The sequence below is a fragment of the Aquarana catesbeiana genome, linkage group LG12 (genome assembly GCF_042186555.1).
Source record: "Aquarana catesbeiana isolate 2022-GZ linkage group LG12, ASM4218655v1, whole genome shotgun sequence".
NCBI lineage: Eukaryota > Metazoa > Chordata > Amphibia > Anura > Ranidae > Aquarana > Aquarana catesbeiana.
Window position 1 is genome coordinate 220,339,870 of NC_133335.1, and position 16,400 is coordinate 220,356,269.

Here is a 16,400-nt window from a genome sequence, read left to right on the forward strand (position 1 = left end):
TCATATTTAGAAGAGGCTTCCTTCTGGGACGACAGCCATGCAGACCAATTTGATGCAGTGTGCGGCGTATGGTCTGAGCACTGACAGGCTGACCCCCCACCCCTTCAACCTCTGCAGCAATGCTGGCAGCACTCATATGTCTATTTCCCAAAGACAACCTCTGGATATGACGCTGAGCACGTGACCTCAACTTCTTTGGTCGACCATGGAGAGGCCTGTTCTGAGTGGAACCTGTCCTGTTAAACCGCTGTATGGTCTTGGCCACCGTGCTGCAGCTCAGTTTCAGGGTCCTGGCAATCTTCTTATAGCCTAGGCCATATTTATGTAGAGCAACAATTCTTTTTTTCAGATCCTCAGAGTTTTTTGCCATGAGGCGCCATGTTGAACTTCCAGTGACCAGTATGAGAGAGTGAGAGCGATAACACCAAATTTAACACACCTGCTCCCCATTCACACCTGAGACCTTGTAACACTAACGAGTCACCGGGAGGGAAAATCTCTAATTGAGCCCAATTTGGACATTTTCACTTAGGGGTGTACTCACTTTTGTTGCCAGCGGTTTAGACATTAATGGCTGTGTGTTGAGTTATTTTGAGGGGACAGCAAATTTACACTGTTATACAAGCTGTACACTCACTACTTTACATTGTAGCAAAGTGTCATTTCTTCAGTGTTGTCACATGAAAAGATAGAATAAAATATTCACAAAAATGTGAGGGGTGTACTCACTTTTGTGAGATACTGTATATATATATATATATATATATATATAAAATCTTATTAATCTTTGGGGTTACATAGACCTTATGCCTTGCAACAACCAGCACCTACCTTCTGCCTGAATTGCTCGAAGCTTGAGCTCTGCACTTGTGTTGGTTAGTTCCTGCTTTAGCTCGAAAAGCTGTTCCTGCTGTCCTGAGCACTTCCTCTCCAGCTCCTCCACCTGTGGGGTCATACAATGGACAATCATCATTAGGATCACTTTAAGGTCCACCTGTCAGGAGAGACTATGGAGGTTGCCACGGCTGACCGCATTGCTAATGCTTTGACTTTAACCAGTTGCCGCCCGCCCGCCCACCATCATATGACGGCGGGGCGGTGCAGCTCTTGTTCTGGGCCGCCATCATATGACGGCGGCACAGAACGGCCGCTCTCGCGCGCCCGCGGGGGCGTGCAGCGCGGCGATCATGGCCACACCGTGTTGCTAGGACACAGTGCGACACCGATCTGTGTAAAGAGCCGCGTCCGCAGCTCTTTAACCATTTGATCAGCTGTGTCCAATCACAGCCGGTCACATGTATACGTGGAGATGCCGGTAATCGGCTCTCCTCACCTCAGACTGACAGAGTGTGAGGAAAGGAGAGCCGATCAGCGGCATCTCCTCACAGGTGGACAGCTAGGGAAGTAATCAGGGCACTGATCATCAGTGCCCTGATTACAATATATAAATAAAGTGCCATAAATAAATAAAATACCATGCCCACCAATGCCAGTGATCAGAGCCCACCAGTGGCAGCAATCAGTGCCCACAAGTGCCACAAATCAGTGCCCATTAGCCATGCCAGTCAGTGCTGGCAATTAATGCCGCCTACCAGTGCTGCCCATCATTGCCCATCACTGCTGTCCATCAATGCACATCAGTGTCGCCCAGTGCCACCCATCAATGCCCATCTGTACCGCCTATCCGTGCCCACCAGTGCCGCCTATAAGTGGCCATCAGTGCCGCCTATCAGTGCTCATCAATGCCACATATCAGTGCCACCTATCAGTGCCCATAAGTGTGGCATATTAGTGCCTCCTCATCAGTGCCGCCTCATCAGTGCCCATAAGTGCCACCTCATCAATGCCCACCAGTTCAGCCTATCAGTGCCCATCAGTGCCGCCTCATCAGCGCACATCAGTGAAGACGAAAAATAACTTAGTTACAAAACTTACTGACAGAAAAAAAGTAAAAAAAGCTATTTTTTTTTTAAATTTTTGGTCTTTTTTTTTTTTTTTTTTGTAAAAAATAAAAAACCCAGCAGTGATTACATACCAGCAAAAGAAAGCTCTATTTGTGTGAAGAAAATGCTAAAAAAATGTGTTTGGGTACAGTGTAGTATGACCGTGCAATTGTCCTTCAAAAAATGGCCTGGGCAGGAAGGGGGTGTTTGTGCCTGGTAGGCAAGTGGTTAATGCCTTCCTGAAACAATGTATTGGCTACCAGCTTTTAATAAAAACGATTTACATCTAAATGTCCTAATGATTCATCCTTTTCACTTCTGACCCCAGCCGCCATGACTCTGCACCTCAATTGGACAGTGAAAGGAAAAAGTAGTACACTGATGATCTCATCTCTCTGTCACTTTGCTTTCTCTTTCTATCAGCATTCTCCTTGTAGGCACATTAACTGATTGGTTCCTTGTGCTGCTTCCCCCTCCCCCTCTCTGAGCTCTGCTGTACAGTGACTGCAGAGAGATTACTTACACTCGCTGTATTAGTGTCACTGGTCCCCAAAATGTGTCACTTAGTGTCCGATTTGTCCGTAACAATATCGCAGTCCCGCTATAAGTTGCTGATCGCCGCCATTACTAGTAAAAAAATTAAAATTCCAAAAATATATCCCATAGATTATAGACGCTATAACTTTTGCGCAAAACAACCAATATATGATTATTTGGGATTTTTTTTTTTTTTATTACTAAAAATATGTAACAGAATACATATTGGCCTAAATTGATAAAGAAATTTTATTTTTTACATGTTTTTTATTGGATTTGTTTTAGAGCAGAAAGTAAAAAATATATATGTATATTTTTTTTTTAAATTGTCGGTCTTTTTTTGTTTACAGCGCAAAAAAAAAAAAAAAAAAAAAAAAAACCACAGAGGTGATCAAATACCACCAAAAAGAAAGCTCTATTTGTGGGGGAAAAAAAAGGACATACATTTTATTTGGGTACAGCGTCACACGCGCAATTATCAGTTAAAGTAACGCAGTGCCGTCTCGCAAAAAGATCATTAAGAGAGGGGGGGTAAACTTTCGGGGCCTGAAGTGGTTAAACATATTTACAGAGTATAATCATCCAGTTAAAATGTTTTTAAAATGCTACAATCTCCTTTGCAATCTGTTATCATACAGCATTGATTCTAGGCTTACCTTGCTGCGGTAGACGAGGATTTTCTCATTGGAAGCTGCCAGTTCCTGCCTAAGTCTCAGCTCACGTGTTGCAAAGTCCTAAAAAGAAAATTGTTATTGATGTTTTATCTAACAGTCTACTGACTGGAGTTGCCTTCTGTTTTATGGGATCTCTTCCCACATTCATCGCAAGATTGAGGCTGCATTCACACCTGAGCGTTTCAAAGTCGCGCGTTTTTTACCGCGATTTTGCCACGATTTTGTTCAGGCCACCAATGTAAAAGGCAGAAAAAAAACGGCTGTAATCTGCCCCAAAGAAGCTCATGTTCTGTTTTGAGCTAAGGGCGCTTTTCAGGCGTTTTGCTTCAGGTGACAAAACGCTCAGATGTGAACAGGTGCCATTGAAATGAATGGGATTTTGCTTGTTGGGCGTTTTACAAGCGTTTTATAAGCTGAAAACGCTCAGGTGTGAATGCAGCCTTAACCACCCCCCACCCGGCCACTGCACATATACGGCCGGGTGGACGCTTCCTCCTTCTGAGTGGACATTCAGGAACGTCCCCCCAGAAGGAGGGGGATCGCGCACGCACGTGTCACGCAACGGCAAAATCCCGATGCGCTCGTGTCACCCGGACACGGCGCATCTCCGATCGGCAGGAGGGCTCTGTGATTGGCCCTCCTGATCACATGACGGCTTTGTCCAATCAGAGCCGTCAAGTGATGTAAATAGAGAGCTAGGCGATCAGCTCTCCTCACAAGGAAGTTGTCAGTGAGGAGAGGAGAGTGGATTGCTGAAGCCGGCGATTAGCTAGTATGAGCTGTTTTTTACAGCTTTTTACACACTGATCACCAGCCCAATGTCCCCAAAATAGTGTCCCCACACAGTAAAAACACCTGTCCCCCACATATGTAACAGCAAAATCATATGTCCCAATGATCATCTGCATACATCTGTACATGATTATCTGCGTACATCTCACAAACCAATTATTATACACTTAACGGGATTTTTTTTTTACCAAAGACATGTAGCAGAATACATTTTGGCTTAAATTTATGACAAAATTAGATTTTATTGGATTTCTTTTAAAACAGAAAGTAGAAAAATGTTTTTATTTTTTTCATTTTTAATTTCCGCTCTTTTTTTTTCGCTTATATCGCAAATGATAAAAAACGGATTTGTGAATAAATACCACCAAAAGAAAGCTCTATTTGTGTGAACAAAATGAAATGATAAAGATGTCATTTGGGTACAGTGTAGCACGACCGTGCAATTCTTATTGAAAGTGCGAGAGCGCTGAAAGCTGAAAATTAGCCTGGGAAGGAAAGGGGCGAAAGTGCCCGGTATTGAAGCGGTTAATAACAAAAGGAAAGTATCAAACAATTCCAGCCTTGCAGTATTTATCCTTCCAATAACCAAATGGTCATTTAACTTACAGTATGAGTCAACTTGGATAATTTATTGGTTAAACAATGATATAGGGCACACATCATTTATTAAAAAGCTCAGTCAACACAAAATTGATATTTTATTTGTGGGTGGGAGGTTGGTGGGCTGAGTGAGTCCCAGACTTCCTATACATATTGCATATGGAGTGAACTCTTCTGATACTTTTCATCCTGTCCTCTTCTCTAGGAAGTATCAGCCGTTAGGATGAGCGCCCCCTATTGGTATAGGAATGAGCACCATCCTTCTGAGCCCTGAATATGCAGCTCTATCTCTTGTGGCCGTAGTTGACCTCAGCAGCTGCAACACTCTCTCGTCGCATCTGCTGAGCTCATTTACCCAGCGGAGAGCACAATGCATATATGCAGGGCTTGGAAGAAGGATGGCACTCCCTTCTGTACTGCTAGGGGGGTGTGAATCCTAATGGCTGGTCTGTCGGGAGGACAGGACGGAGCTGTGAAAAATATCAGAAGTGTTTGGGGCAGGCTTCAATGCATGCATGAATGATCTACAGTATGGGAGGAGTATACACTGATATTTTTAAATTGGATTAGTTTAAAGATCAACTCCCATGCAGTAGCAGCTCATTTTGCCTGGGGGTAAGCAGAAAGCATATACTCATCCGATCCTTCAATCCCCCAGAAAACGGCGCTCCCCCCGCGGTCCAGTGGTGGACTGTTCCTGGTCTATGAAGCATGCTCTGGGTCTGATGACGTCAGGAACAGTCCACTATTCAAGACCGCTGGAGCGGGGGGGTGCCGGACTGGTCTTGTGCTGGGAGGATCAGGTAAGTAACGTATTTATCGGCGGATAACACGTAAAGGCGTATAACACGCACCCCAATATTAGGAGGGAAGTTTAAGGAAAAAACGTACATTTTAAATAAAGAACTTTGAAGCAAAATTAGGGTCACAGCTCATCAATGCACCCTACTCAGTGCCCATCTGCAGCCACTAAATTGCCCAACAATACAGCCTGTTCAGTGCCCATCTGCAGCCTAAAAAATTGCCCAACAATGCAGCCTGTTCAGTGCCCATCTGCAGCCATTAAATTGCCCAACAATGCAGCCTGTTCAGTGCCCGTCTGCAGCCATTAAATTGCCCAACAATGCAGCCTGTTCAGTGCCCATCTGCAGCCATTAAATTGCCACACAATGCAGCCTGTTCAGTGCCCGTCTGCAGCCATTAAATTGCCTAACAATGCAGCCTGTTCAGTGCCCATCTGCAGCCTATAAATTGACCAACAATGCAGCCTGTTCAGTGCCCATCTGCAGCCTCACCTTTCCCATCATTATTGCAGCCTCGCCAGTGTTGGATTATCCCTGCTGTCTCCGAGGGAAGAAAAGAAGCGAGCGCCGCTGAAATACACAGAGCCGCAATCTCCTGTGTACCTGGCACTCCGTCACTCACAGCCATGCCTCCTGGCCCTGCTCATATGATAGACAGAACAGTGGCCCCATGCGGGGCCTGGGGGCGTGGCTGTGAGTGACGGAGCGCCAGGTACACAGGAGATTGCAGCTCTATGTAATTCAGCGGCGCTCGCTCCTCTTCCCTCAGAAACAGCAGGGCTCAGCGTATAACACGCACACACGATTTTCCCCTGATTTTAAGGGGAAAAAAAGTGCGTGTTATACGCCGATAAATACGGTATATCTTTGCTCTCCTCTCCCCAGGAAAAAATAAGCAGTTAACCCTTGCAGTGCGAGCACAGCCCCACTGCATAGGAAAACTGTTTTTTTTGCCCGGAGTTGGGCTTTAAAATTATGAATTAGTGTTTGTGAACTGCTTAGAGAATTTTTTTTTTTTAAAGGCAAACTAACCCTTTAATAGAATTTAGATGAGAGTATTAGAATCTGGATTTTTTTTTTTTTTACTGGATTGGGTGATGATCCGCTGTAATTGGGCAAGCACACGGAAGACCCAAATTAGCATTCTTGGAGAACCAAACAATTAAAGGAGAAGTATAGCCAAAGCTTTTTTTTGCTGTACTTCTCCTATGGATCACAGGAGTGCAGTTTGCAGTTTGGGCTAAAGCCCCCTGTGAGCTGATGTCACAGAGATGGTCCAGGCTCTGAAGAGATCCCAACCATATGGTCAGGATCCACCCAGGATCCTGGACCAGCAGCTGGCTCAGCTACCCAGTGAGCCCCCCATACCGATAGATTTATCTCATATTCTATTCATAGTTCATCTGACACACATAGAACATTGCATGTGAGAGGGCAGGTTTGGCATGTCATTTGTTTTGGGAGGGGGGGGAGCGGAAACCCTCTTTTTAGATGGTTCCAGCTACCACTTCCTCCGGGCACACCCGTGGCACCAGAAGGGAGATCACCTCTCTCCCCCGCCTCAGCCGGGCGCCCAGGGACAATGCCGGCGTCGCAGAGAGGAGGGGGAGACGAGGGGGGCTTCGATCCCCCGCATCGCTGGACCCTGGGACAGGTAAGTGTCCGATTATTAAAAGTCAACAGCTGCAGTATTTGTAGCTGCTGACTTTTATTTTTTTATTTTGTTTTAATTGGAACTCCACTTAAGCAAGGTAATAATATATTGGGGTTGATTTACTAAAAGAAAAAAGACTGTGCACTTTGCAAAGTGCAGTTGCTCCAAATCTTAGTAAATGAGGTAAACCTTTACTTTGCAATGAACACCCAATCAGGTGCAAGGAAAAAAAAACAAATACATGATTGGATGATAGAAGTCAGCAGAGCTTCCCCTCATTTACTAAGCTCTGAAGCAACTGCAAAGTGCACAGTCTATTTGCCTTTAGTAAATCAACCCCATTATCCCTAAATCCTACATTATCTTTAGGGCCCTAGCGCCTGCAAACCGACCCGAAACAGCCGCTGCTGTCTCTCCAGTGTGAAAGCCCCGAGGGCTTTCACACTGGAGCGGTGCGCTAGCAGGACGGGAAAAAAAGTCCTGCTAGCAGCATCTTCGGAGCGGTGAAGGAGCGGAGTGTATACCGCTCCTGCCCATTGAAATCAATGGGACAGCGCGGCTATACCGCCGGCAAAGCGCCTCTGCAGAGGCGTTTCCCGGTGGTTTTTAACCCTTTCTCGGCCACTATCGGGGGGGCAAAACCGCCCCGCTAGCGGCCGAATACTGACGGTAAAGCGCTGCTTACAATAGCGGCGCTTTACCACCGACGCCGCCCCCCGCCCCAGTGTGAAAGGGCCCTTAGTGCAAAGATCTGCGTAATACATTTCTCCCCCCATAAACTCAAACTTGGTACAATACCCCTCTGCCCAATGATAGGGTCAGTACAACATCCCCCTCATTAAAACATTCCCCATATACCTCCTTATCCTTTCGCAGCTCTTTAGCAAGTTGTTCCCGCAGGTTGGCACTGTCACGCTTTGTCTGAGTGAGGATCAGTTCCAGGTCTTGTGCTTTCTGTTGTGAAAGAGCCAGAGCAGCGTCAGACATGTGCAACCTGGAAGAATGAAGAATACACGCACTGTGTTCAATCACGTAGCAGAAAGGGGCATTTGGTATGCACTTTTAACATCTGGCAAGCACCACCCACCCACCCAGTAGGAATGGGTACACCGAGTTCAGGACATGGTGGTTATGTTTTTATTCCAATGCCTGGACTGAAATGCAAAAAAAAACACACACCGGAGGGTAGAAACACCTAGTGCATTAGGAGTTTGCACCCTCCTATGTCTGTTTTTCGCAGTTACCTGTCAAAATCTTCCTGAGGAGTTTAGGAAAGTGGAAAGGCAACGCTGGACCCCGTAGGTTTATTTTACTAGTATTGTTATCTTAAGGTTTTACTGTTGGTGTAAAATGATCTGGTTCCTGGGCAGGCGGCTTCTACACCCCCGAGGATCCCCACAGTCTCCTTGGCTTGTAGTGTGATGTAAAAAGGAGTTGAAATTGAAGCGCCTAACCACTGCTAAGAGGCCCAGATACAACTTTATTCCATTAAAGGTCAGCGGTACAATTCAAAAAGTAGCCAACGCATTTCAGGGGGGTCTAAGTGCCCCCTTCATCGGGGCTAAAAAGAATATTTTCATATCATCCTGATATCCGTATAATATCCCCTCCACGGGGTCATAATTTAACCTCAATCAATATAACATCCCCTCCATGTCGATTGGTTTTGACCACTTGCTTATTGGGCTTTAAACCCCCTTCCTGACCAGGCCAAGTTTCAGCTTTCAGCGCTGTCACAATTGAATGACAATTGTGTGGTCATGCTACACAGATGAGATTTTTATTATTTTTTTCACACAAATAGAACTTTTTTTTGGTGGTAATTAATCACCACTGGGGTTTTTATTTTTTCCTAAAAACAAAAGAAAAAAAGCCAGAAAATTTTGAAAAAAAAACAAAAAAACAGTTTTCATAGTTTGTTAAAAAAAAAAAATTGCAAACAGGTACATTTTCTCCTTCATTGATGTACGCTGATGAGGCTGCACTGATGGGCACTGATGAGGTGCCACTGATGAGGCTGCACCGATAGGTGGCACTGATGGGCACTGAGCAGGCTGCATTGATGGGCACTGGAGGGGGATACTGCTGGACAGCACTGATAGGTAGGTGGCACTGATGATGAGGCACTGATTGGCAGTACTGATGGGCACTGATAGGTGGCAATGCTTAGCAGTGCTGTTATGCACTGGTAGGTGCTACTGGTGGGTCTTGAGTGTGCGGGACCAATGTCCCGTTTACACAAGGCGGTAGGTAATCTGTTCTGTTTACATCACGTGATCAGCTGTAATTGGCTGACAACTGATCACATGGTAAGGGGCCGTTTACACTTGCTTCGGCTTCAACACACATTAACGGCTAGTTTACACTTGCTTCAAAACAAGGCTTCGGACAAGCTTTGTTAAAGCTCTCTGAACACTGTCACTAAATAAAATGGTTAGCTTACAGTCCTGTTTACACCTGCTTTTGCTTTTCTTCGGCTTTGCTTCAAAAATTATACCCCATGTAGCTTTAGTGGTTCCTCAAAGTGTCTTCAAAGCCTCCATAGAAGTCTATGGCAAAGCTCGCTTGAAGCCCCATCGAAGCTCCACCAAAGCCTCATCAAAGCCTCATCAAAGATCCACCAAAGCCTCATCAAAGATCCACCAAAGCCTCATCAAAGATCCACCAAAGCCTCATCAAAGATCCACCAAAGCCTCATCAAAGATCCACCAAAGCCTCATCGAAGATCCACCAAAGCCTCATCGAAGATCCACCAAAGGCTCATCGAAGATCCACCAAAGCCTCATCGAAGATCCACCAAAGCCTCATCGAAGCCTCATCGAAGCTCCACCAAAGCCTCACCAAGCAAAAGCATGTGTAAACAGGACTGTAAGTTAACTATTTTATTTGCTGACAGGAGCTTTGACTGGCGTTCAGAGAGCTTTAACAAAGCCTGTCCGAAGCCTTGTTTTGAAGCGAGTGTAAACTAGCCCTTACTCTGATCTGTGATCAGCCAAGTCTCATGAACTCTCTGATCACAGAGTGGGGTGCGCAGGCATCACATGCCCGGGAGGACGTACATGGACACCCTCCCGGCAATTTAGGCCCACGCTGTAGCCGTCTTCCGCCTATAGCGCAGGCAGCAAGAGGTTAAATTATGACCCCGTGGAGGGGATATTATACGGATATCAGGATGATATGAAAATATTCTTTCTAGCCCTGACGAAGGGGGCACTTAGACCCCTAAAACCGCATTGGATACTTTTTGAATTGTACCCCTGACCTTTAATGGAATAAAGTTGTATCTGGACCTCTTAGCAATGGTGCAAATCTTCAGTTTCAACTCTTTTTACATCATACCTATCTGAGGAGGGCAGCATCAGTGGACCATTCCTATTTTTGTAATGTGTTACCATTTGGATGCATATACTGAACCTCTGGAGCACTGGAGAGCATGTGTCATATTATCGCATGGACTCAGTGTATTAGGGCCCATTCATATGCAGTGCGCAACGCATGGTAAGGTTGCCATAATGGCTTTTTGAAAATACAGCTCTCAAAAAAAAAACAGTACCACCAAAGCCACTTTATGAATTTTCTAGTAGGGGGCTCCTATAGAACACATAGTGGTCCTTACTGTCTGGATCATTGAGCAACAACCTTAGGCATAGTTTCTGGAAGGCATGATGTACAGCTGTCAGTGATATAAAGCTCTAGACCTATTTTGTACTTTTGGAATCAACATATTCTACCGTTTGGTTATCAATGTACTTATTTACATATTGTATCTTTTAGAAATTCATATCTTTCCCCCCTGAAGAAGCCCTCTACTACATATGGTCGAAACGCGTTGGGGTTTTTCTTGTATGATTCTCTACAGTTACTATGCCACTTTTTAATGTTCATTGTACAATTGTATAAATTATGCATATTATGTATGCCTGCCAGTCTTTGTCATAGAGCTCACGTCCTAACGGACAGGTTTGCTTTTGTATATCATTTTTTGTAATAAACTATTTTTATAAACGATTTTGGATTTGTTTGCTGCAACACAAAACCCCACAGGGAAATTCTCTCCATTTTTTTTTAGGTTGCCATAATGGCTTTTTGAAAATACAGCGCTTAAAAAAAAAAAAAAAAAAAAAACAGTACCACCAAAGCCACTTTATGAATTTTCTAGTAGGGGGCTCCTATAGAACACCTAGTGGTCCTTACTGTCTGGATCATTGAGCAACAACCTTAGGCATAGTTTCTGGAAGGCATGATGTACAGCTGTCAGTGGTAAATATAAAGCTCTAGACCTATTTTGTACTTTTGGAATCAACATATTCTACTGTTTGGTTATCAATGTACTTATTTACATATTGTAACTTTTAGAAATTCGTATCATTCTCCCCTGAAGAAGCCCTCTACTACATACGGACGAAACGCGTTGGGATTTTTCTTGTATGATTCTCTACAGTTACTATGCCACTTTTTAATGTTCATTGTACAATTGTATAAATTATGCATATTATGTATGCCTGCCAGTCTTTGTCATAGAGCTCATGTCCTAACGGACAATTATGCTTTTGTATATTATTTTTTTGTAATAAACTATTTTGGACTTGTTTGCTGCAACACAAAACCCCACAGCGAAATTCTCTCCATTTTTTTTGTCTTTTTGAAAATACAGCGCTCAAAAAACAGTACCACCAAAGCCACTTTATGAATTTTCTAACAGGGGGCTCCTATAGGGGGCTCTAACAGGGGGCTCCACATAGTGGTCCTTACTTGGCTGTAAGTGAATTTACAACAGATTTCCTATCCTCGAGTGTTTCCTGGAGTTTACCGATCTGTAAGGTCGTCGTCCTGGTTAAAAAGAAAAAAAAAAAAAGCATAAAGGAAAAAAGTAATAAAAATAATCTTCCAGTCCTAGACTTTCCTCTCCAAAACCAACCTGTTTGAGCGACTCATCTCCTCCTTATGCCTGTCAATGGTTCCCATCAAGTCCAGGAACTGCAAAAAGAAATCAGTTACAGATTACAGAGAACCGTCCTCAGACACCGGACTACAGAACGTCCATTACTTACCTGCTTGTTCTTCTCCTGTTTCAGATTCTGGACTTCCTTCGTCAGAATCTGTCTTTGGTCCACATGATCCTTCCTCACTGTCTGCCTGTCCTGGTTGTGATCGACACCCTGCTCTGCAACACAAAAATACAAACGGGTAACCTTATTCCTTAGAGTTACCAATAGTGGCCAATCAAAGTTGAAGTAGATATTTAGGGTTGTCTATACTCATGTCTCCCCTGTTGTTCACCATGGGGATAATATGCCGCAATGTTTGTATTTGTCCGATGCATTTTCTCAAGAAACATTTTTTCTTCCCTGTCGAGCTCTGCTTATGGTATACACCCACTTTCACGCCCTACTCTGCTACACTCAGATGCTTCCCTGGATGTTTTGGAGGTGATATCCACATACATTGCAGGATGATGTGCTCCTTTTCTACTATTGCATGTGAATATATATATATATATATATATATATATATATATATATATATATATATATATATATATATATATATATATATATACTGGTTTTTATTTTCATTATCTAATAAAATCTACACTTAGATGGTGGCGCCCTCTGTCCTTTTATTCTTCTTTCAGTATATGAGCACAGAGGATTTCTCCAATACTCTGATCTAGGAGGAGCTACAGCCATTGGATAATATTGGACCACATTTTATTAGTGGACTAAATAATAAATACTAGGGGATAGTCTCCATCACCCCCCCCCCCCTTCCCACTCAGTTTCTCTTGTGCCATAAACAGTTGTGTTGCCGGGAACAAGGACCTTCATGGCAGGATCACAAGGTGTCATCTTATCCTCGTATTGAGGTAATATATGCCAAAGCCCATGGAGGAGAGAGGAGACCGGTATAGGATTGAAGAATTCTCTCCTCTCACATTTAGTGAGTCGGTTTCCACTGGGGTTAGATCTCTGGTAGTGGAAGAGATTTTTTTTGTCTGTTTGAAGATAAATAAACACCTGTCATTTGCTGCACATTAATTCCCACTACTGAGGATCCGGGTTTACACTCAGTTTGGTTTTATTTTATTTACCAATAATGGAGAATTTGGAGATTCAATTGCTCTGTGGAAGAATCTGCACAATACAGGAATATACATAAGCACTAGACGTGTGCAATTAGCTTCGTTCCGAATTAGTTTTTTAAAGAATTTCGAGAAATTCGTTCATTTGGAAATATTCGAATTGACGAAAACCCGTTTAACGAATTTCTCTGAATATTCCTAAACCCGAATATTCAAAAATTCATAAATTCCAAAATGAGAAAATTCCAAAATGCAAAAATTCGTAAATTTGAAAATTCAAAAATTCGAAAAATTCGTAAATTAGTAAATTGAAAAATGCGAAAATTCGTAATTGAATAAATTTGTGAATTCAAAAATGCGAAAATTCGTAAATGAGTAAATTCGTAAATTTGAAAAACTCATAAATTCAAAAACTCGTAAATTGAAAAATGCTAAAATTCATAAATTAGTAAATTCGTGAATTTAAGAATGCAAAAATTCGTAAATTAGTGAATTTAAAAATGAGAAAATTCTTAAATTAGTAAATTTATGAATTAAAAAATATGAAAATTTGTAAATGAGTAAATCTGTGAATTCAAAAATTCGAAAATTTTTAAATTAGTAAATTCGTAAATTTGAAAATTCGTAGATTCGTGCATTAAAAAAACAAGTTAGACTTACCGGTAACTTGTTTTCCAGGAGTCTTTCAGGACAGCACCTTGAGAGCGTGGCTCCACCCACTTGACAGGAAACACACCTCCACTAAACTTTAAAAGGAGGCTCCTTCCCACTTATCATCAGTAGTAGTAGTAGAGAACCTCCGGCCCAAGCTGGAACACATAATCAGAATATGGTTAGTCACAGCATAGTAATTTAATACAATAAGGGCGGGTTGCTGCTGTCCTGAAAGACTCCTGGAAAACAAGTTACCGGTAAGTCTAACTTGATTTTTCCCTTAACGTCTTTCAGGACAGCACCTTGAGAGGATAACAGAGACTTACCCACTTAGGGAGGGACCACAGCCTGCAAGACCTTTCTGCCAAAAGCTTGTTCACTTGCTGACAGAAGATCCAGCCTGTAATGATGGACAAACGTAAGGTAACTTGACCACGTAGCCGCCCGACAAATCTGATCTGGGGTGGCACCAGCCATTTCTGCCCATGTAGTGGCCTGAGCCCTGGTAGAATGCGCTTTAATTCCCAGCGGGTGAGATAGCCCCGATTGAGAGTAGGCTGCTAAAATAGCTGATTTAAGCCATCTAGCTATAGACCCCTTAGAAGCTTGCTGGCCCTTCTTCTTACCAGAAAAAAGAATAAATAGAGAGTCCGAGGACCGAAAATTACTTGTTACCTCCAGATAATGTAATAAAGTCCTTCTTACATCCAAATTATGGAATTTGCCTTCTTTTTCCCCCAAAGGGTTAGAGCAAAAGGTTGGCAGGATGATCTCCTGCGACCTATTGTGTGCTGACGCCACCTTTGGCAAAAAACGCGGATCGGTTTTAAGTATAATCCTATCTGTGTAGATAGTTAAAAAGAGTCTCTTAACAGATAGGGCGTGCAGCTCACCAATTCTCCTTGCTGACGTTATTGCCACTAAGAACAAAGTCTTAAGATTAAGATTCCTTAGAGAGATTTCTTGTAGTGGTTCAAAAGGTTCCTTTGTGAGGGCTTGCAGGACCACTGATAGATCCCAATTGGGAAAGTGCTTAGCCGGAGCTGGTCTAGATCTGGTAAGCGCCTTGAAAAATCTTATAACCAAGGGCTCAGAAGAGATTGGTCTTTCTAGAAATACTCCCAAAGCAGCTACTTGCACTTTAAGGGTGCTGACTGACAATCCCTTGTCTGCCCCCTCTTGAAGGAATTCCAAAATTGACACTAAATTTCTTACTTTTCTGTTAGTCGAACGACAAAAAGAGTTGAAGACCTTCCAATATTTAGCATAGATTTTTCTGGTCACTATTTTCCTACTGGAAAGTAAGGTAGTTACCAAGGGTTGTGACAGACCCTTGTTTCTTAACTGCTCCTCAGAAACCAGGCCGTGAGGCTTAGACTGGCCACTCCCGGATGCTGTATTGGACCCTGTAGGAGCAGGTCTTGCCGGAGAGGCAGCCGCCAAAATGGTTTGACTGCCATCTGTAGAATGGTGGAAAACCATGCCCTCTTTGGCCAAAATGGAGTAATTAGGATTACTGCCACCTTCTCCCTCTGTATCTTTCTTAACACCAACGGGATAAGTTGGAAAGGAGGAAATGCGTAACCCAGATGGAAGTTCCAGGGCTGGATTAACGCATCTGTCCCCTGGGCCTTGTCGTTTCTGTGAATAGAGAAAAATACTGGGAGTTGTGTATTTTCCTCTGACGCAAATAGGTCTATTTGTGGTTGACCCCAGGCCCTGGTAATCGTTGCAAAGATTTCCGGATTCAGGCTCCATTCTGACTCCTGAATCCGCCTTCTGCTTAGATAATCTGCCACTACATTTAAGGTGCCTTTGAGGTGGACTGCTGATAAGGACCGAACATGCTTTTCTGCCCAAACCAGGATCTTTGAAGCTAGCAACTGAAGTGTTTTGCTTCTTGTACCCCCCTGTTTGTTTAGGTAGGCTATGGTAGTGGCGTTGTCTGAGAGGACCCGGACATGAGAACCTTGAAGGATAGGAGAGAAGGCATCTAAAGCTAAGGCGACTGCCTTTAGCTCCCTCCAATTTGAGGACCTCTTTGCTTCTGTCCGAGACCACATTCCTTGCGTGAAGTCTTGGTCTAAGTGAGCTCCCCAACCCCATACACTGGCATCTGTCGTTACCACTTTTTCTATTGGAAATGACCAGAGCAGGCCTTCTGACAGATTCTCCTGTCTTCTCCACCACCAAAGCGATCTCTTGACTTTGGTGGGTATCTTTACCTTTGCTTCCAGAGATTCTGACCTGTGATTCCATATTCTCAGGAGAAAGCTCTGGAGAGGCCTGAAATGTAACCTTGCCCATTGAATGGCTGGTATGGTTGCGGTTAGGGTTCCTAGGGATGACATCACTTGTCGGACTGATAATTCCTGGCTTGCCTGTAAGGACGCTACCACCTTCTGGACTTTCCCCTTCTTCTCTTCTGGGAGAAAAATCTTTTGTTCCCTTGAACAGATCTGATACCCCAGGAATAGTATTTTCTGGGCTGGATTGAAATTTGACTTCTGCATATTTATGATCCAACCCAGGGTTTCTAGATGACCTCGGGTCTTTCCGACTTTGTCTAGCAGTCTTTCCCTGGAGGGGGCAAAAAGGAGTAGGTCGTCCAAGTACGGAATTACCGCAATCCCCTGCATGCGAAGAGGTGCAAGCGCTTCT

The 16,400-nt window shown here is 43.6% G+C and overlaps 1 protein-coding gene across 1 annotated transcript in view; it reads right to left on the reverse strand.

The window, feature by feature from the left end:
* The window catches only part of LRRC45 (leucine rich repeat containing 45), a 54,998-nt gene that overhangs the window by 16,506 nt on the left and 22,092 nt on the right, over positions 1 to 16,400 (reverse strand). The window contains exons 7-12 of the mRNA XM_073606710.1: positions 12,055 to 12,167; positions 11,922 to 11,980; positions 11,756 to 11,833; positions 7,862 to 7,997; positions 3,137 to 3,214; positions 832 to 943 (exon numbers count right to left, since the gene is read on the reverse strand). Of these exons, the coding sequence (XP_073462811.1) occupies positions 832 to 943; positions 3,137 to 3,214; positions 7,862 to 7,997; positions 11,756 to 11,833; positions 11,922 to 11,980; positions 12,055 to 12,167 (576 nt within the window). The remainder of the gene's footprint in view (positions 1 to 831; positions 944 to 3,136; positions 3,215 to 7,861; positions 7,998 to 11,755; positions 11,834 to 11,921; positions 11,981 to 12,054; positions 12,168 to 16,400) is intronic.